The sequence below is a fragment of the Nelumbo lutea genome, chromosome 1 (genome assembly GCF_056320005.1).
Source record: "Nelumbo lutea isolate HS-2025 chromosome 1, American lotus-T2T, whole genome shotgun sequence".
Lineage (NCBI taxonomy): Eukaryota > Viridiplantae > Streptophyta > Magnoliopsida > Proteales > Nelumbonaceae > Nelumbo > Nelumbo lutea.
In genome coordinates, this window is record NC_142684.1 from 205,902,058 (window position 1) to 205,918,112 (window position 16,055).

A 16,055-nucleotide genomic window follows, 5' to 3' on the forward strand; every position below is an offset into this window, starting at 1 on the left:
AACCTTTTAATGAATGACGTCTCTGTCTTTTCCAGCTTTTGATTGTGTTTTTGAATGCCCAGAAATAATGGAAGATGACCTGTTGGATTAACCTAAAGCTGAACACCACTTATCAAACCATTGCTTGCTTGCTTGTGGAGGATGCCTTGTGACGTTCCTTACTCAAGTATATAGAGATAGCAGCTAAAACTTTTGCTTGCTTAGGATGGATGGTCAGTAGCATGTGGCATGTGATGTGCCCAGCCATGTTTTTAACTTTCTTTTTTTTTTCAAAATAACCAGTTTGTTGAGTTTTCTTTTGTTTTTTCTTTAGACTCAAGACCTGTCCGATTTGGATAATGTTTGATGAAAATTGTTTATCATAACTGATTACTGGATGAGACTCATTTTTATATGAACTCGGGTTGTAAGCATGGTATTGATTTTCACGTATGGCCTGATTCAAAAGGGCAGCCCAGTGCGAAAGTCTCCCACCAATGCGGGTCTGAGGAGGGACAAATGTAGTGGGTGTAAAGGATTGATGTCGTTTTTTGAGAAAACGGTGTCATGTAGGCATTACATCAGAAAAAAACGGTTCTTTAGAAAATGATATCCTATTTGGTATCGTTTTTTCATAAAAAATATTGCTTTGCTTTGAAAATAGGTAAAGTGTGGTATGAAATAATGTTAAATTTAATGTTTTCTTAGAAACAACTCGTTACTGCAATGATGTAATGATGTGACATCATCTTGGACATTGGATAAAATGACCAATGCTGAAAACGGTTTCAAACAAAAAAAAGCACCATTCAGTACTATCTTTTATAAGGAAACCGTGTGGTGTTCCCAACACCAATACCAAATGCCTACGTGCTCAACTTTACCCTGTCTACACATGCTGTTTCCAAGGTTTGATTCAAAAAGGCGATACTCCTTAGTCCTTAGGCTGTGTTTGAAAATGATGCAAATAAGTGTCAATGTAAATATGTAGAGTGTAAAATGGTCCATATAAATTATAATATTGGGTTAGTTTTGCATTGACAAATTTACCTTCTTCCAAACAATGTTTTAATTGTGATGGATGCAAACAAGAATTCCAATAAAATATGTCTTTTTTATCAAAATCCCACTTGAATGCAAATTTACATTTTTTATTGATGTATTTTTATATCTACTATCGATGTAAATATGCATTGAAAAAGATATTTTCTGTCATTTGTCAATGCATAAATGTATTGTTGCCAAGCACAATCAAAACTTAACCAAAATATAAATTTACCCTAAATTAAGATTTACATTCCATTTGCATCATTTCCAAATGCATTAATTTATAGGATTTCAGGCATCAGCCTATTCTAAAACGTTATAGTTGGGGATGATATATATTAAGCTTGGAGCATGGCCATATTTCTCAATTCCTAGTATTTTATGTGTCGATCATATCCATTTATACTATCCGTGTTGATACTTTGAACCATGGGTTGCAAGATTGATATGCTTATGAGCGTGGGATAAAAAAGTATTTATAATTAATATTCCTGTAGAGGCTTGAGGGCTGACCTGAAGATTCAGCTGCTTTGAAGTACTCAGGACCTGTTTGGAGGGGCTTCTGGGTTGATTGAGCCGCTTTGACTGAACCGATAAACTACCTCATAACTTCACTAAAAAATCAAATTTTTGTTTCATGTTAAGTCTATTTTCAACTTTTTAATTTTTACTAAACATGACTCAATAACTTTTTGGATTTATCGGTTCATGTAATGCCGGCGACTGCTGCTCAGAACTTCCAAACGAGAGTGCCTGCCTTCCCAAACCCTAATAGGGATTCTCGACTGGAAATGGGTCAGAGATGGAGAATGGATTTCCCGCCCCTAATATGATCCTCTCGTGAATCTGCCTTGTTGTTATTACTATTGCTATGAAAGAGTGAGTATATATTTGACATCGGTGTTGTAGATACAATACCAATTTTTAAGAAAATAGTGTTTTTTTTGAAAATATTACAGGTAGTAGAATATTTTTTTGGAGTAATAACGATACCTTTTATTTGGTATCAGTGCTCTATGTTTTCAGAATTGATACCCATTATAAGAAGTCCATGTTACTGCCACCTCATGTCTTTATTGACAGTAACGAACTCCAATATAAGAAAATATTGAATTTGGCATTACTCCAAACCATATCTTTTCAATTTTTATAGTAAAGTAATTTCAAACATATTAACGTTTCCTCTAAAACACCAATTTGTTACTGATGTATCACCCTTTTCTCAAGCAACGGCAACGATGCCAAAGAGACGCTATCATGTTTAATAAGCTTCCCAACATCGATGTTGTTTACCCCAAACAGCTGAAAGATGTTCCATTTGCCAGCGGTGCGAGTGAGATCAGATCAGGCTCAGCTCCAAATGGGCAAATGTGTATTATCATATTATGTAGTCTGGTCGGGTCGTCGGATCGTTCCGTGAACCGAGTGTGAAGTCAACTATTTCAAACATGGGTTTCTGTTCTGATTTTAGTATTTAATAAGTCGCAATTTGTACTTGACCCGCTGACCCATACCACGTGAAAAGCTACGCTCTCCGGTATTTTAAAACAATTTTTTCGCCTTTTAGATTTTGGACAGGCATTCCCTCACCACGTCATCAATCAATCAGAATTTTCCCATTTTAAAAAAATTATTTTAATTGAAAAAATGGGTTTTTTTTTCAATAAAAATGCTTTTGCGATCACCGATTCATCCACCCCACCTCCCCCAGGGCCCACGCCCCATCCTTCTCTCTTTCGGTCTCTCTCACATAAAAAGCAGACACAAGGGAGAGAGCCGAAAAGGGAGACGGAAGAAAGAGAGAACGTTTTCTTTCCTTTTTTTTTTTTTTTTTCATTTTTTAACTGATTCCTTCGTGGCGCCTCTTTTGCAGATCTTCGAACCCTAATTCTAAATGAGAAATCTCTATATCTCTCTATTTTTCTTTTTCAAGAATCTTCCTGTTTGGTAGTGGGAGGAATACGAGATCGATGAATGTTGTGCTCGATCCGTTCTTGATGGCTTAAATGAATGTTTAAATGATTTTCTGAGCTGGTTCTGAGCCTGCACTGCAGAAGAAGCGCTGGAATTTTTTGTCTTTTAGTTCTGATAGATTTTTCGACGGCCGGAGGTGAATCTTTAGTGCTTCAGACTTCAGAGCAGTTATTGCTGGCATTGGTGAGGGGTGTTTTGGTCGTCTGAGATGTTCAGAGCACTTTAATTTTCGTTTTTTATTATTTTTCTCTTGTTTAGATAGTGGAAAGCGGATTCTCGGTGCTTGACTTCGGTGTTTTTTTTCTGGTTTCGGGTGATTTGATTGGACTCTCGGGAAGCATTGTATCTCGTTGTTAACTTTGTATTTTGTGGCCGAGTTGAAAGGATTTGCTTGGATTCGGGCAAGTTAATTTCGGGAAACATTTAATTTTGGGAGTCCACTCTGTCTTGTGTTGCTGTATGAGATTCGGTGGGATGTTTGGGTCCGAGGTGCTTGGTCAGAAAATGGTTTAGCTGGCAGATATGGAAGACCGTGGTGGATCATTTGTCGCAGTGAGGAGGATTTCTCAAGGTCTCGAGAGGGGGAGTGCCTGCCAGTCTACTTCAGGTACGCCATAAACTTATCATATTTCCTAACAAATGTCGTTTTCTGTTCTCATGCCTTAAAATAAATCAAAGTTCCAAAGTCCTAACTGTATTGTGCTCTGAATTTACTAATTAATATTTATTTATTATTTAGTCTCGGTAAACTTGAGGAATCACGGGTTATCGACTTCTTTCGGTATATATTTCATGTTCTCTGCGGCGAAAAAAAAGGGGGGAAGGAAAAGAATGAATATTACTTGCCACTGGTACTGCGTCATGGTAGCAAATGCTTCTTTACTTTCTTCTATTCCCTCATTTGGAAGGAACTTTACAAACAGGTCTAGCTAGTTACAATAATCTATTTGGGGTGTGGCATTAAGTGAAATAGCTGGATTTTATATTCTAAAACAAGAGAATAATCTGTCTAAAGCTTGTATTTTTTATACAATTTCATTTACTGGATGAATTCATGTAGGATTTTCCTTATCATCTCAGACCAGAAGGTTATTGAGTGGATATTGCACATGCGGGAATGAAACCGAAGGTCCCTATTCAGAAAAGAGAGCAGATTTGTGAATTTCCTGCCATAGGGATTTTAGTATAGAGTAGTAGATTGCCGCACTCTTCTCCTCTGTCTCAGGTTCTTCACATCACTTTTCAATTTGTATGCTCTAGCTACATTCAGTTTTTGTGAATAGGTCTCAGTTACACAGTCCCATATCTCCTTAGCCGAAGACATCCAGAGATAGTGTTGGCTTATATGGAGTTGCATAGAGTTGACTAACCATTCTATAACAATATAGTACCCGAGTTTTCCTCTACTACAAACATAGATTTTTATAGATTGTGCCCAAGCAAGATAGTTCGTCCCATCTAAGGTAACACCAGTCAAAATAGAATCTACTGAAGCAGGTCCAGAAATTGGCACTTGCTTGAACTCACTTCCGTATGCCTTCATTAATCAAACAGAAATCAAAGAACATAAAATTTTGACTATGTAAACTTACTTGAAGTCAAACCAGAACTTGGGTGCTTGAAAAACTAGGGTTTTGCTCCGTCTAGCAGATGGGAGGAAGAGAGGACACTACGCACCTACTAGACTAACCCAAACTCTTCCAAACCTGAACTGCCCTCCTTTAGCAGTCACAAGACACCTTCCAAGCATAGAGCGCTCCTAGTAACCTCCAAAATCTTTAGTCGACTAGGGTTTTGGGCAGCAGCAAAACAACATCACTTCTTGGCAAAATCAGGCCAGAACTAAACTCTCCAAACCCTTCTACCAACTAGGCCAGTGATTCTCTATACTATAGAGAACCTATCTCTCCATACACTCTCTTGATTTTAGAGTGTACATGAACAAAGAAAAAGAAGGAAGAGGAATTGAACCCGCTCTGATACCAAGATGTAAATCAGTCCTCTAATATCAAGATTAAACTTAGTGATTAGCATAATAGGTAAGAGAAGAAGTCGAATTAATCACCCTTCTCCTCTAACCCTATTTTATTAATCTCTAAAAAATTGACCACAAGTATACCCTTAAGTGGGCGGCCAGCTTGGCAGTTACATAAAGAAAATAAAATAAGAACAAATAACAGGCCCATTAAGCGAGGCCCATCAACATAAAATAAAAGATAAAATAAAGGATATCACACGAGAGGCTGTTAGGGCCCATTCGACCCAGTCTCTTTACAAGTGGATACTCTTGTGCTTGCGATAAGATCAAACCTGATGGTGATAGCAAACCACAGGGCAAAGTTTTCACCCTCACTACTTCTGACTTAATTTTGCCGTTAGTCTATTTTACTTTTATTGTCTTATGAATAGTTTAACTTAGATATGTTTGATCTATGTATCATCATAAGCACATAATTATTATGACTGAAAAGCTTATTTATGGTTTATCTTGTAATAATGCTTTTCTTGGTTTTGCTTCTTTCCTTGCATGTCCTCATAGTAGTTGATTTTGAAGTTTGGTGATTATTATATATTATGTGGCCGTTATATTAGGAACCCTCTAATTTGTTGCAATCTGACTAGAATAACCTTTTGTTATGTTGTTTTGGAGGAATGACCTTGGTTTGCATATGCTAGTAGTAGATAATGGGAGATTATTTAGTTGTTGACTAAGAACTTGAGAAAGTTGGCTTACTTTTTCTTAAGCATTTACAAGTTCTTGTCTCTGTCAATTAGAAAAATCCAATTCCAATATTTGGCAGTTTTGTATTTCTACAGCTGAAGTAGTGGCAGGGTCCACAGCCTGGCTTGGAAGAGGTCTTTCTTGTGTTTGTGTTCAGAGAAGGGAAAGTGATGCACGCCCATCCTTTGAACTAACTCCTGCCCAGGTAATGTTTTTCTTAAAACTTGGTTAATTGGAAATTTATCCTTTACTACTTTGTTTTCAATTTCCTGTCTATATATGTATATATTTTTACTATTTCATCTTGAAAAATGATGATGACGATAGCATGCCAAAATACTCAATTGAAGTTGGGAATAACCTAGAATTGCATACTTATGCACAAACGGAAAGTTAAATGACATGTAATAAGTGATAGCAGGGTCCCCAACTCCAAATGACAAATTAGAAACAGCATAGAATAATCAAACAGAAGACTTTACAAACCTTCCATGAACAAAAACCATAAGGAACTAAATTTGGGACTGCAAAAACCATAAGTTAAATTTGACAAGAAATGATTTAAAATTAAAAATGCATTGGCAACTCAACTCAATGAAGACTTGTGGGCCTTTCCCCACTATATGCTATAAGCTATATAAACCATGTTCTGCATTCCACTCTATCAAGGGTGATATCCATGCTTAAACGATTCATGAAAGTTAACAAAAGGATAATAGTCTTGGGAGCGATTGTTGTTCCATCAGCAGCTAGAGATGGTGGGTAGTGCTGCAATATACCTGGATACTTGTACAAGGGTGCCAGGGTAATATAGCTTTGGGATGGTGTTGTTATGTTTTGTGTAATGACTTCTCCATGTGAGGAGCAAGGAACCTGATGGTTAGGGCTGTACGCAGGTTGGTTCAGTTCGATTGCATATTCTGTCAATCGAATTGGACATCTCGGGTTGACTATTATGCCAACCAAAGCTGACCGAAAGAGAGAAAAAACAGACTTGTAATAGAGACTGTCTGATAGTCAGTTTATTCGGTTTCAACCGAACTGAGACCTTTTGTTCTTGATTGGATTTAGGCCCATGGCCCAAGAAACTTTTATCTGTTTTTTTTATTAGCCAAACTTTTATCATCTCCTCATCATAAATATATCTCGAAAATTGAAAGCTCACGGTTTGTTCCTTGTGAACAGCCCTAGTGGCAGTTTTCACTTCCTCTAGATATTGAATATTGCAAATCATCTGACTCTATGGTTAGGCTTTCTTGAAGTGATGAAATGTGGCTTCATTGTGTATCAATTTTTAAAGGGTGTTTTCTCTAATCATTATTTTCAATATATGGATGTTTTAAGTGCAGTATGACCAAGGAGCTTTCATTTGCCCACTCATCTGCCAAATTCAAGTTGGATAGGCTTTTTTTATTACATCATAATTCATCCCCTTCTAATTTAAATTTTTTCAAAGATCACCTTGCCTTTTTTTTTTTTTTTCTGGGGGACCTTTTATATGCCTTCATTTAGGAAAAGAAGCATTAATTCTTAGATATCTAATTTCTTTTCTGAAACAGGAACATCTGGGCATGATTTGTAGATCAATCAAGTTTTAAATGAAGTTCATTTTCTGCTTGTTCTATTTATTTATTTATTTTTGTCATCCTATACAAGTAATTGAATAGTAGCCTCCTATTCTGAGTTCAGTATCTTTTAGTAACTGCTTATTGCAAGGAATCTCTAGTTATGTTTATGTTTGCTTGTATGAGAAGTTTAACTAATTTCGTCACAATTAGGTTTCTACGGTATCTGTTTTTTTTTTTTCATGTAGAGGAAGATGTGCCCAATATTCTCCATTAAATAGTGGAACTCTAAGTTGGCAAATTGGCATCTATTTGCTTTTCTTATCCACATGCATTAACACTATAAGCTTCCATGTGGTCTAATTTTCATCAAGTGATATTAACCATTTGTTTGGCTGAGAATTGCCCCATGAATAAAGAGTGATAAGAGGAATGCCTGAGGTGGGCCCATAACTAGAGTATAATGTGCACATTTTCCATGTTGTTTTACTTGTTCTCTTGTAGTTAAGTTATCATTTTTTCATTAATGAATTGCCCTTAATGCTTTCAGGAGGAGTGCTTGCAGAGGCTACAGAACCGCATAGATGTTGTCTATGATAGTTCAAATCCTCAGCACCAGGTGACTTGAACACTGAAAGTCTGAATCATCCTGAACCTGTTTTTCCCCCTTTTCGACTTAAAAACATTTTTAGGGTTTCGTGTCATTATTATGAAACAGTTCTATAGTTCTATCTACCAATGTTGGTCCCAGCTATCTGGGTAAGGAGGGGTAGACTGGGTATCCTAGCTACTGTAGGCTCAAAATATTTAAGCTTCCCTTGATTAAGATTTTCACCAGATTTTCTCCTAACCATTTTAGTTGTTTCTAGATTTGAGTGGCATTGGATACTTGGAATATTGTTGTTGATTATAATGTCCTGAAATGATGAAGGGTTCTCATTAATTGTTTTCATCAAGAATGAAAAGATGAAATATATGATTAATCCAATGTTCAATATCCATATTAGCTTTGAACTCTGCATGGGCTCTGTGGCCCACCATTTCATTTATGGAGACTAGTTAATATCCATGCAACTTCTTTGATATGGCATGGTTCAAAAATAGCAGCGGCTTTTTTTATGAACTACCATTGCTACACTTTCATAGGAAACTTTGAGGGCTCTGTGGAATGCTTCCTTCCCTGGAGAAGAACTCCATGGTTTAATATCGGAGCAGTGGAAGGAAATGGGCTGGCAAGGAAAAGACCCATCAACAGATTTCAGGTATGCTAATCTTTGTATTCTATAGGTCCCTTTTAAGGTTATCACTTATTTGGCTTTTGCATTTGTTGGATTGTAGGGGTGGTGGTTTCATATCGCTAGAGAACTTACTCTTCTTTGCAAGGAATTATCCGGTGCAGTCCATTATGTGCTCTTGATTTGGTTATAGAAATTATCTTTTGTTTTATATGTTGAATTTGGTAATTTTTTTTGGTATTCATATTGCCATACCAAGACCAAATTGAAGAAACCAGACTCTTCATGCAGAAATCCTTCCAGGATCTTCTCCGGAAAGAGGAGGGTGATCGGGCTATATGGGAATACCCATTTGCTGTAGCTGGTGTGAATATCACATTCATGCTCATTCAGATGCTTGATCTCCAAGCAGGTTTGTAATTTTTTTGGAGTAAATGACCAAAATCTCCTTATGAACTAATTGGTGGAAAATTTTCCACCACATTAGTCTATCTCCAAAGCCAGTATACTGTTAGCTACATTCTTTCTGTTTTGAATAGTCCCGATCAAAGTTACTTTATAAGCAACTTAAAATCTTTATAAGTTAGTTTGCACCCAACTTTTTCAAGTGCTTATTTAAAAAAATAAGCACTTATTTCATATTGGGCGTTTGGTAGTCTTTTTTTTTTTCAATAATTACCTAAGTAAGCATTTGTGACTATTTTGTCCTTCATTTTCTTTCAAATTTTACGAAAGCACTTTTATGGAGGTACTTTTATAAAATTACTTTTACGAAAGCACTTTTATGAAAGTACTCTCATAAAATTACTTTTAAGAAAGCACTTTTACAAAATTACTTTTATGAAAGCACTTTTACAAAAGTAGTTTCATAAGAGTACTTTTATAAAATTCAACTAGGGATCATTTTGAAAGAGAAAAATTGAATAAGTGCTTATTGTATAAGCACTTAAAAAAGTTGGAAATTTGGGCTTAAAAAATAAGCCCTAATTTTCAAAATAAGCATTTATTTTGGGCTTATTACCTAAACACCAATAAATGCTTAATGGTCTGGTCCTGACCCAAATAAGCACTTCTTTCGAATAAGCACTTATTTTTATACACTCCCAAACATAGCCTAATATTATAATGAAATTATATTGTTGAAAGTTAGGAGATTTAAGGAATATACTACTGCAGTTCCATCAATTAAGCAAGTGTGCTTTTGAAGTGTTGTCCTAATGCCTCTATAACTTTGCAGTCAAACCACAGACGATGCCGGGAGCAGTTTTCTTAAAGTTACTTGCAGGTAATATTGTAGCACTTTCTGGTTCACGTGTTTTGTACCTATTCTTATCAAGATTTTGGGTTGGTTAATCGTTGTTTCAAACTGGAAAAGATAAATCAACTGTGGGGTGGCTCAGTTGGTACGTTAGTGGATTGTTTCGGAGATGTGGATTTTAGTCCCGCTGTCACTGGGTAGGGATTTGCTACCAACAAAACACTCCCAAACATTCCCAACGGACCACTGCAATCATACATTAGGAACATCTTCATGAAGGACTGGGAGGTGTTCTTGGTGGACAACTGTCATGGCTAGTTGGGACAGTGCTGTTAGCGTTTGGTGGTAGCAGATCTGAACTTGCTACCACCGACTTTGGAGAAAAAGTTGGTAGTGTGATGCTGTGCTATTTCAAAAGGAAAAAGAAATACGGCCCCCATATGGCATACGACTAAACACCAAAAAAAAAAAAAAAGAAATACGGCCCTATGGCATGGGCCATACTGGGCTTCCTTTTGAGGGGTTTCGACTTCCGAGTTCCGAGCCAGGGCAGGCACCGTTGACACATGACTGAGTGCTGGCCTGCTACAGTGTGGGCGGCCCGCAAAAGTGGGCCGGCACAGTCCACGGAAAATACAACTTATGTTATATTTAATTCATTGCATGTGATAACAGTTTATTTCAAGCATGGTGCTGTGTGTAACTTAGCAGTTTATCATATGACAGAAAACGAGTCGGCATTTGACCTTCTCTACTGCATAACGTTCAAGTTGATGGATCAGCAATGGCTTGCCATGCGCGCATCATACATGGATTTCAATGTATGTATGTCTTTCGTTACTTTTCATCTTCATCATCTTATTATTATGATATGTTATGCACTTGACCTCAGCAAGTTATATCTGGTTAGAAGAACAAAGAACCCCTGGAGTATTGTCATTTTCCCTGATATATTAAGTGGAAGTTCTGAGCGGTGTCCATTTGATCTTACTTGACATCATCGCCATTCACTGATGAAAAAAATAAGGCCAAGTTCTGCCCAAAGCTGTGCTGGATATCTAAAGCCTTACCCCAACTATATGGGGCCGGCATTCTGCATATTCTGCCCTTGTTCTTGATTTTTTTTTCTTCTTCCAGGTTGTGATGAAATCCACACGCCGGCAATTGGAAAGAGAACTGCTGCTTGAGGACATTACACGATTGGAAGATTTGCCTTCCTACAGCCTCCTCGTTCGATAACACGTCAGTTTTTTATTGACGGTTGTTGTATAAATTGCTCGAGGAAGCAAGATGCCTTTCATTGTCCGATACATTTTCCCACGGTTATTTTCTCCTTTCTACAACCCACCTCTACTTCCATTCTTGATTAACATGTTTCAATGGTGGTTTCCAATATTTTGTCGTCTATGCAATTTGATTGACGCTGCCTTCCCGCCTGTAGTTTGGATTGAGTGTTGTGAGCTACATCTGGTAACTCAAAAGGTATAATTACATGCAAACAACATCCATGATTCTCTTCCCACAATGGTGAGAACCTGATCCTGATCGGTGGATGTTTTATGTGAGCCATGGATGCCTTGGATATAGAAAGGTTGAAAGGAAAGATTAGTGCTCCAAAAGCTCGTTTATTGGAATATGAGAATGGGTTTGAAAACTTGAAAGAAGATTTGTCATTGGGTGTATGCCTTGGAGGATAAACTGGGTTTGTGCAACTATGTATTTGAGTTTTGAGATTTGTGACTCAGGTTTGGTCACTTGAAGAGCTGAAATAAGTTTCAAGTTTGTTTGTAATGGAGTTCTTGTATAGTTTCAATTTCGAATTACACCAAACGCCACCCACTCTCAGGCTTGCCATCTGGCTATCGTAAGAGTTCATTACGTTCCGCTTTCGTCACTGTCATATGGTGCTCTACTACTGCATTGAACATGTCAACTCACGATACATTCGATCAATCAGTTCACTCCCCAGCAGTCATTGTGATAAAACATTGTTATTGGCAAAGTTTAGATTCTAATGTCTTGACAAAATTAACAAAAAAGATCAAGAAATTACAAGCATTGATCACACTAATTGGCTTTACAAGAACAAATTAACAATATTGCCCACTCATCTGTGACCTGACGTACAGAAAAGGCTGAATTTTCTAATAGCAACTGAATCCCACGGTGACATCTAAATTAGAGCTATTAAACATCATCTCTTTTACTCACATGACAATGCAGGAGATGCTTCCGGTGGTAGTGTCTTGTGGATAGATATGGATAAAGTTCAAGGTTCTTTTTTGGATTCCGGAGACAATTGTAGACACCGGGCTGAGCTACCTATCACAATTGAATAAGCCAGTGTTCAATACAGATGGGGTCCACAGTAAGCACTGTCGTGTTCACTAAATAGCCCAGCCCGGTGTGTATGATGTTGCCTCCGGTTAATCAGATCACTCTTTTTTGTGGGTAAAAGAGAAGATCCGAAGTCACGTAAGACTGCTCCATTACTCCGATTCAATTATAAAATAATTCTTACGTCCACATATATCACATCTGCACCCTATGGGCGTCCCAAGCACATTAGCGCACTCCGGCTTTCGAGCCTACTTGGTTGAGCGTTAGCGCCGCACTAGCACTCAATCCGTTGATTGTTGCTAGTGTGTCAATCGAGCGGCGCCGCTGCAAGCTCCGGCAGCAAGTTCAGGCGCCCGCTAGGGCGCCGCAACGCGCTTTGCCGGAGTAGCAAGATTCAAAATGGATGCATGCGCTAACGGTGCGACCCCGGTGAGAAAAGAAAACGTTAAGAAAATTACTTAGGCTTTGTCAGAGCAAGAAGTCGATCATCTCCTCTCTCTCTCCACCACTAACCATCTTCCTGTTATCAGCACCTCCACCACCACCGATCATCACCACATCCTCCTCCGGCATCCCCCCAACCATAACCTCCTCTTTGTTCGCTCATTCGCCCACTCCTCAACGGAGGAGGTTACTGCTGAGCGTCGCCACCGAAAGCGTCGCCTCTGTATTGAACCCCCACTCCACACCCTTTGCCGAGACCCTAACGCACCACACCCGCATCTCGACCCTAAATCACCATTGCAGAGCATAACAAAAGAGGGAGACCAACCTTACTCCTCCCAATCGCCGCCGGACGCGGACGCGGACGCGAGCGACCGACCTTACCAAAATCAAAAGCAAAGAGAAGAGGGTCTCGACACAGCCCACCATGCGATGGCATAAGTGGCCAACAACGCTTCAACCCTTTTTCTTAGTCTCAAGTCCAGAAATTGATGAGAAAACCACGAGCCACAAGGAATAAAGATGCATCTCTTCGCTATCCTCCTTTTCTCGATTGCACTGGAAAGCGACCAATCAACCACTTCCCTATTCCCTCTTCTCTGCTTCTTCTCTTTTCGTTCCTTAATTACAAGCTAGCATTTTCAGCTGGACTTTCATTTAATTTCTTCAATTTTTGGTGCTCTCCCCCTACTTCTTAAATCTTTTAGTTGGGATTTCTCTTTCCCTTCCCTTTTAAGCCTGTTCATCTCCCTCTGATTTCTTTGCTTCATTCTCTCCTCTTTCTCGAGTGTTTTAGGGTATGGGCTTTGAAGGGTCTCTATTTTTTCTACCATGGGGTGGTTCTTTAAGACCCAACGTGTCATCTACAAGCCTGTAGAGGAAGTTGATCTTATCCCAGATAGCAATGAGGTTTATCTCTGGGCAAATGTTAAATGTTTTAATCCCATCGCCTTTTCCTTGCTGTGTTATCGTTTGTTTCCTGTGCATGACAAATAATTCTATGTTGTTACCATCAGGCTGTGAAGTTATTTAGTTATTGTGAGAGTAAGTACTAATGTTCACAGTGCAAATTGATTAAAATTTCATCTGCAGCTGGATAGCAATTAATGGTTGTCCATGGTAGATAGGATGTAAGCAGAACTATGTATTAAGAAGTCAATATCTAATTGTTCTGATTTCTTTTGTTTTGTCTCTTCTAATTACTGTTTTGGATATAAATTTTCACAATTGATGACTCTAAAAGAAGGGATTTTGAAATTATATTCATAATTTAGTACTGCAGTTCAGTACAATTTTCATTCCAGTTGAATAAAATCCATTCATCACAGGTCTTATTCCATTTCTGTGCTTCTATCTTTAAATTTGCTAATGTCTGATATATGCTCTTGTTTTCAGTTAAAATCGTACTTGCATAGTAAATTTTGGATTAATTATGTAATTAGATATTGGTAGTTTGTTTATGTAGTTTGTTTAGAACCACCATCTCCTATAAATTTTCTTGCAAAACAAACACTAGAAAGTGGATTTTCTAACAAAAATTTTCTTAGCAAACAAACACATTATAACTAACCGAGAAAATAAATTTCCCCCTTCTTATCCCATCCTTTGTCAGTCCAATTTTCTCAGCAATCAAACAGACCCTTAAAAAAGTTCTCAATGATGCATGCTGAGATGTGCATGTGGAGAGCCTGTGGGATGCATGTGGGGTACAAATGTGAACTCACGGATATCACTCGGGAGTCCGGAAACACACTCCCAGTATAATCTTAAGTTCTTAACCGGTTGTAACTTGTAAATTGCAATACACCACAAAACAAAGGTAAACAAGTATATTTATTGTTGTCAATCTTAGGCAATTTGTGAAATTTAGAATTTTGCTTCATGTTCACTAATTATTTGGAGTGACCGATGATCGAGATGCATAGTTTAATTTTCTTGCGTAAGAAATCCCAGAATCCATACTTGTTATTCAGTTATTCCACTTCCACCCTAAATATAATAAACTGGGGAGACAAATATAACAGAAAATAAAGAAATTAGGAATAGAAAGGATTTTAAAAGTGTACGTGCAAGTGCCAGAATCTTTAAGATAAAACTATTTGACAGTATCTGACGTGAGAGTAAAGGATACTTGTGCCATTGTATGCTTAGACAAAAGAAATAAAAAAGTCCAATGAAAATTTCAGAAAAAAAGGGGCATTCACTCTATCGGTGGTATAGATAATGACATAAACTGAACCTACTCAATCTGAAAGATAGTACCGATTAGATTTAAGGAACACCTAAATGTCAATGGTCGATATTCAATTACTAAGTTCTCTAAGTTCTAACCATTGGAATATGACCATTACGACAACCACCCTATCCCACCACCAAATAATTCCCAAGGTCATAGTACAGTCTCTTTTTCCTGGTCTTTGTTTTTCCGTGGACACGTGCATTTATCTGTAATGCGAGTAACCTCCCTGAGCTGAGTGTATCATGTGGGTCAATGGTCATTGATTAATGTGCTTAAAAAAATATATATATACTCTTTTAGTCTATTTTGCCCAGGCCAATCGAAATTAAAAATTTAAAACCACTGTATCAAATATAGGTGTCAATGAACCAGGTTTGGTTAGAACCAATCTAAATTAATACAAAATTGAACAGATTGGACGGTCCAGACATTGAATTGGGCTGATCCAAAATGATGCAAAATGTTCATTGGATTGGATTAAACCTGGTCCGTTGTAATGAACTCACATCCAACTGGATCGAACTGGACCAAATCCAATCCAGTTGATACCCCTAGTTTCAAAGACAAACCGAGTAGGCCCGGTGACTGTCCAGCACAACAATTCTCTCTCGCTTGGATAACCAGTTAACAAGTGTATGCCTAGGTCAAGGATTGTTCAATTGTTGAAAAAAATGAGTGATAAAAAATGCAAATGTTAAGATAGATGAATAGAAAAATTAAAAAATTGGGTCATCAATGAAGTCATCCATAAGAACTTGGGAATAACTCCAATAGATGACAAGAGAGAGTAGACTAAGAGCCCGCTTGGAAGGGATTTTCCAGAGAAGCTACGTAGAATAATAGCTTCCTGTTTCAGCCATGTTCTGGAATCCAGAACGCAGTGATCAATTTTCCAGATTTTCACCAAATACAATTTCTAACATTTTGTGTGGGGCCCAACTCGAATGCCAAAAGCTGCACCCCAAAGCCCTCCCAAACGGACACAGATGGTTTGGTCATATCCATAAAGACCTTCAACAGTATCGATTAGATGAAGTGATTTGTTAAAGTTGAAGGGGGCCAGAAGGGTTTAGGGTAGACATTTATAAGAAAGAGTCAGGGTACACAAAAAGGAATTGGGTAAAGGTAGTAATAAACTATGTAAGCACTAATTATTTAACAATGGATTGAAAAGTTCGGCAAAACAGGGATTCATGCAAGCCAAATAAAGCGTGGATGATGATGATGAACCTGTCTGGGCAAGTCGCAACCA

The 16,055-nt window shown here is 37.9% G+C and overlaps 1 protein-coding gene across 6 annotated transcripts; it reads left to right on the plus strand.

The window, feature by feature from the left end:
• Positions 1 to 2,721: 2,721 nt before the first annotated feature.
• Positions 2,722 to 11,571, plus strand: LOC148880563 (uncharacterized). 6 transcript variants are annotated; one of them, XM_088962513.1, is made up of 10 exons: positions 2,722 to 3,183; positions 3,259 to 3,607; positions 5,818 to 5,927; positions 7,838 to 7,906; positions 8,434 to 8,549; positions 8,626 to 8,680; positions 8,814 to 8,934; positions 9,760 to 9,807; positions 10,507 to 10,601; positions 10,918 to 11,571. In XM_088962513.1, the coding sequence occupies exons 2-10, from the start codon at positions 3,523 to 3,525 to the stop codon at positions 11,017 to 11,019; spliced, it is 801 nt and encodes a 266-aa protein (XP_088818639.1). In that variant the 5' UTR covers positions 2,722 to 3,183; positions 3,259 to 3,522; the 3' UTR covers positions 11,020 to 11,571. The 6 variants fall into 6 exon arrangements, with proteins under 6 accessions (XP_088818639.1, XP_088818643.1, XP_088818640.1 ...); XM_088962517.1 differs by having other exon boundaries at positions 2,726 to 3,183; positions 3,339 to 3,607; positions 10,507 to 10,605; XM_088962514.1 differs by having other exon boundaries at positions 2,726 to 3,183; positions 3,339 to 3,607.
• Positions 11,572 to 16,055: the final 4,484 nt, after the last annotated feature.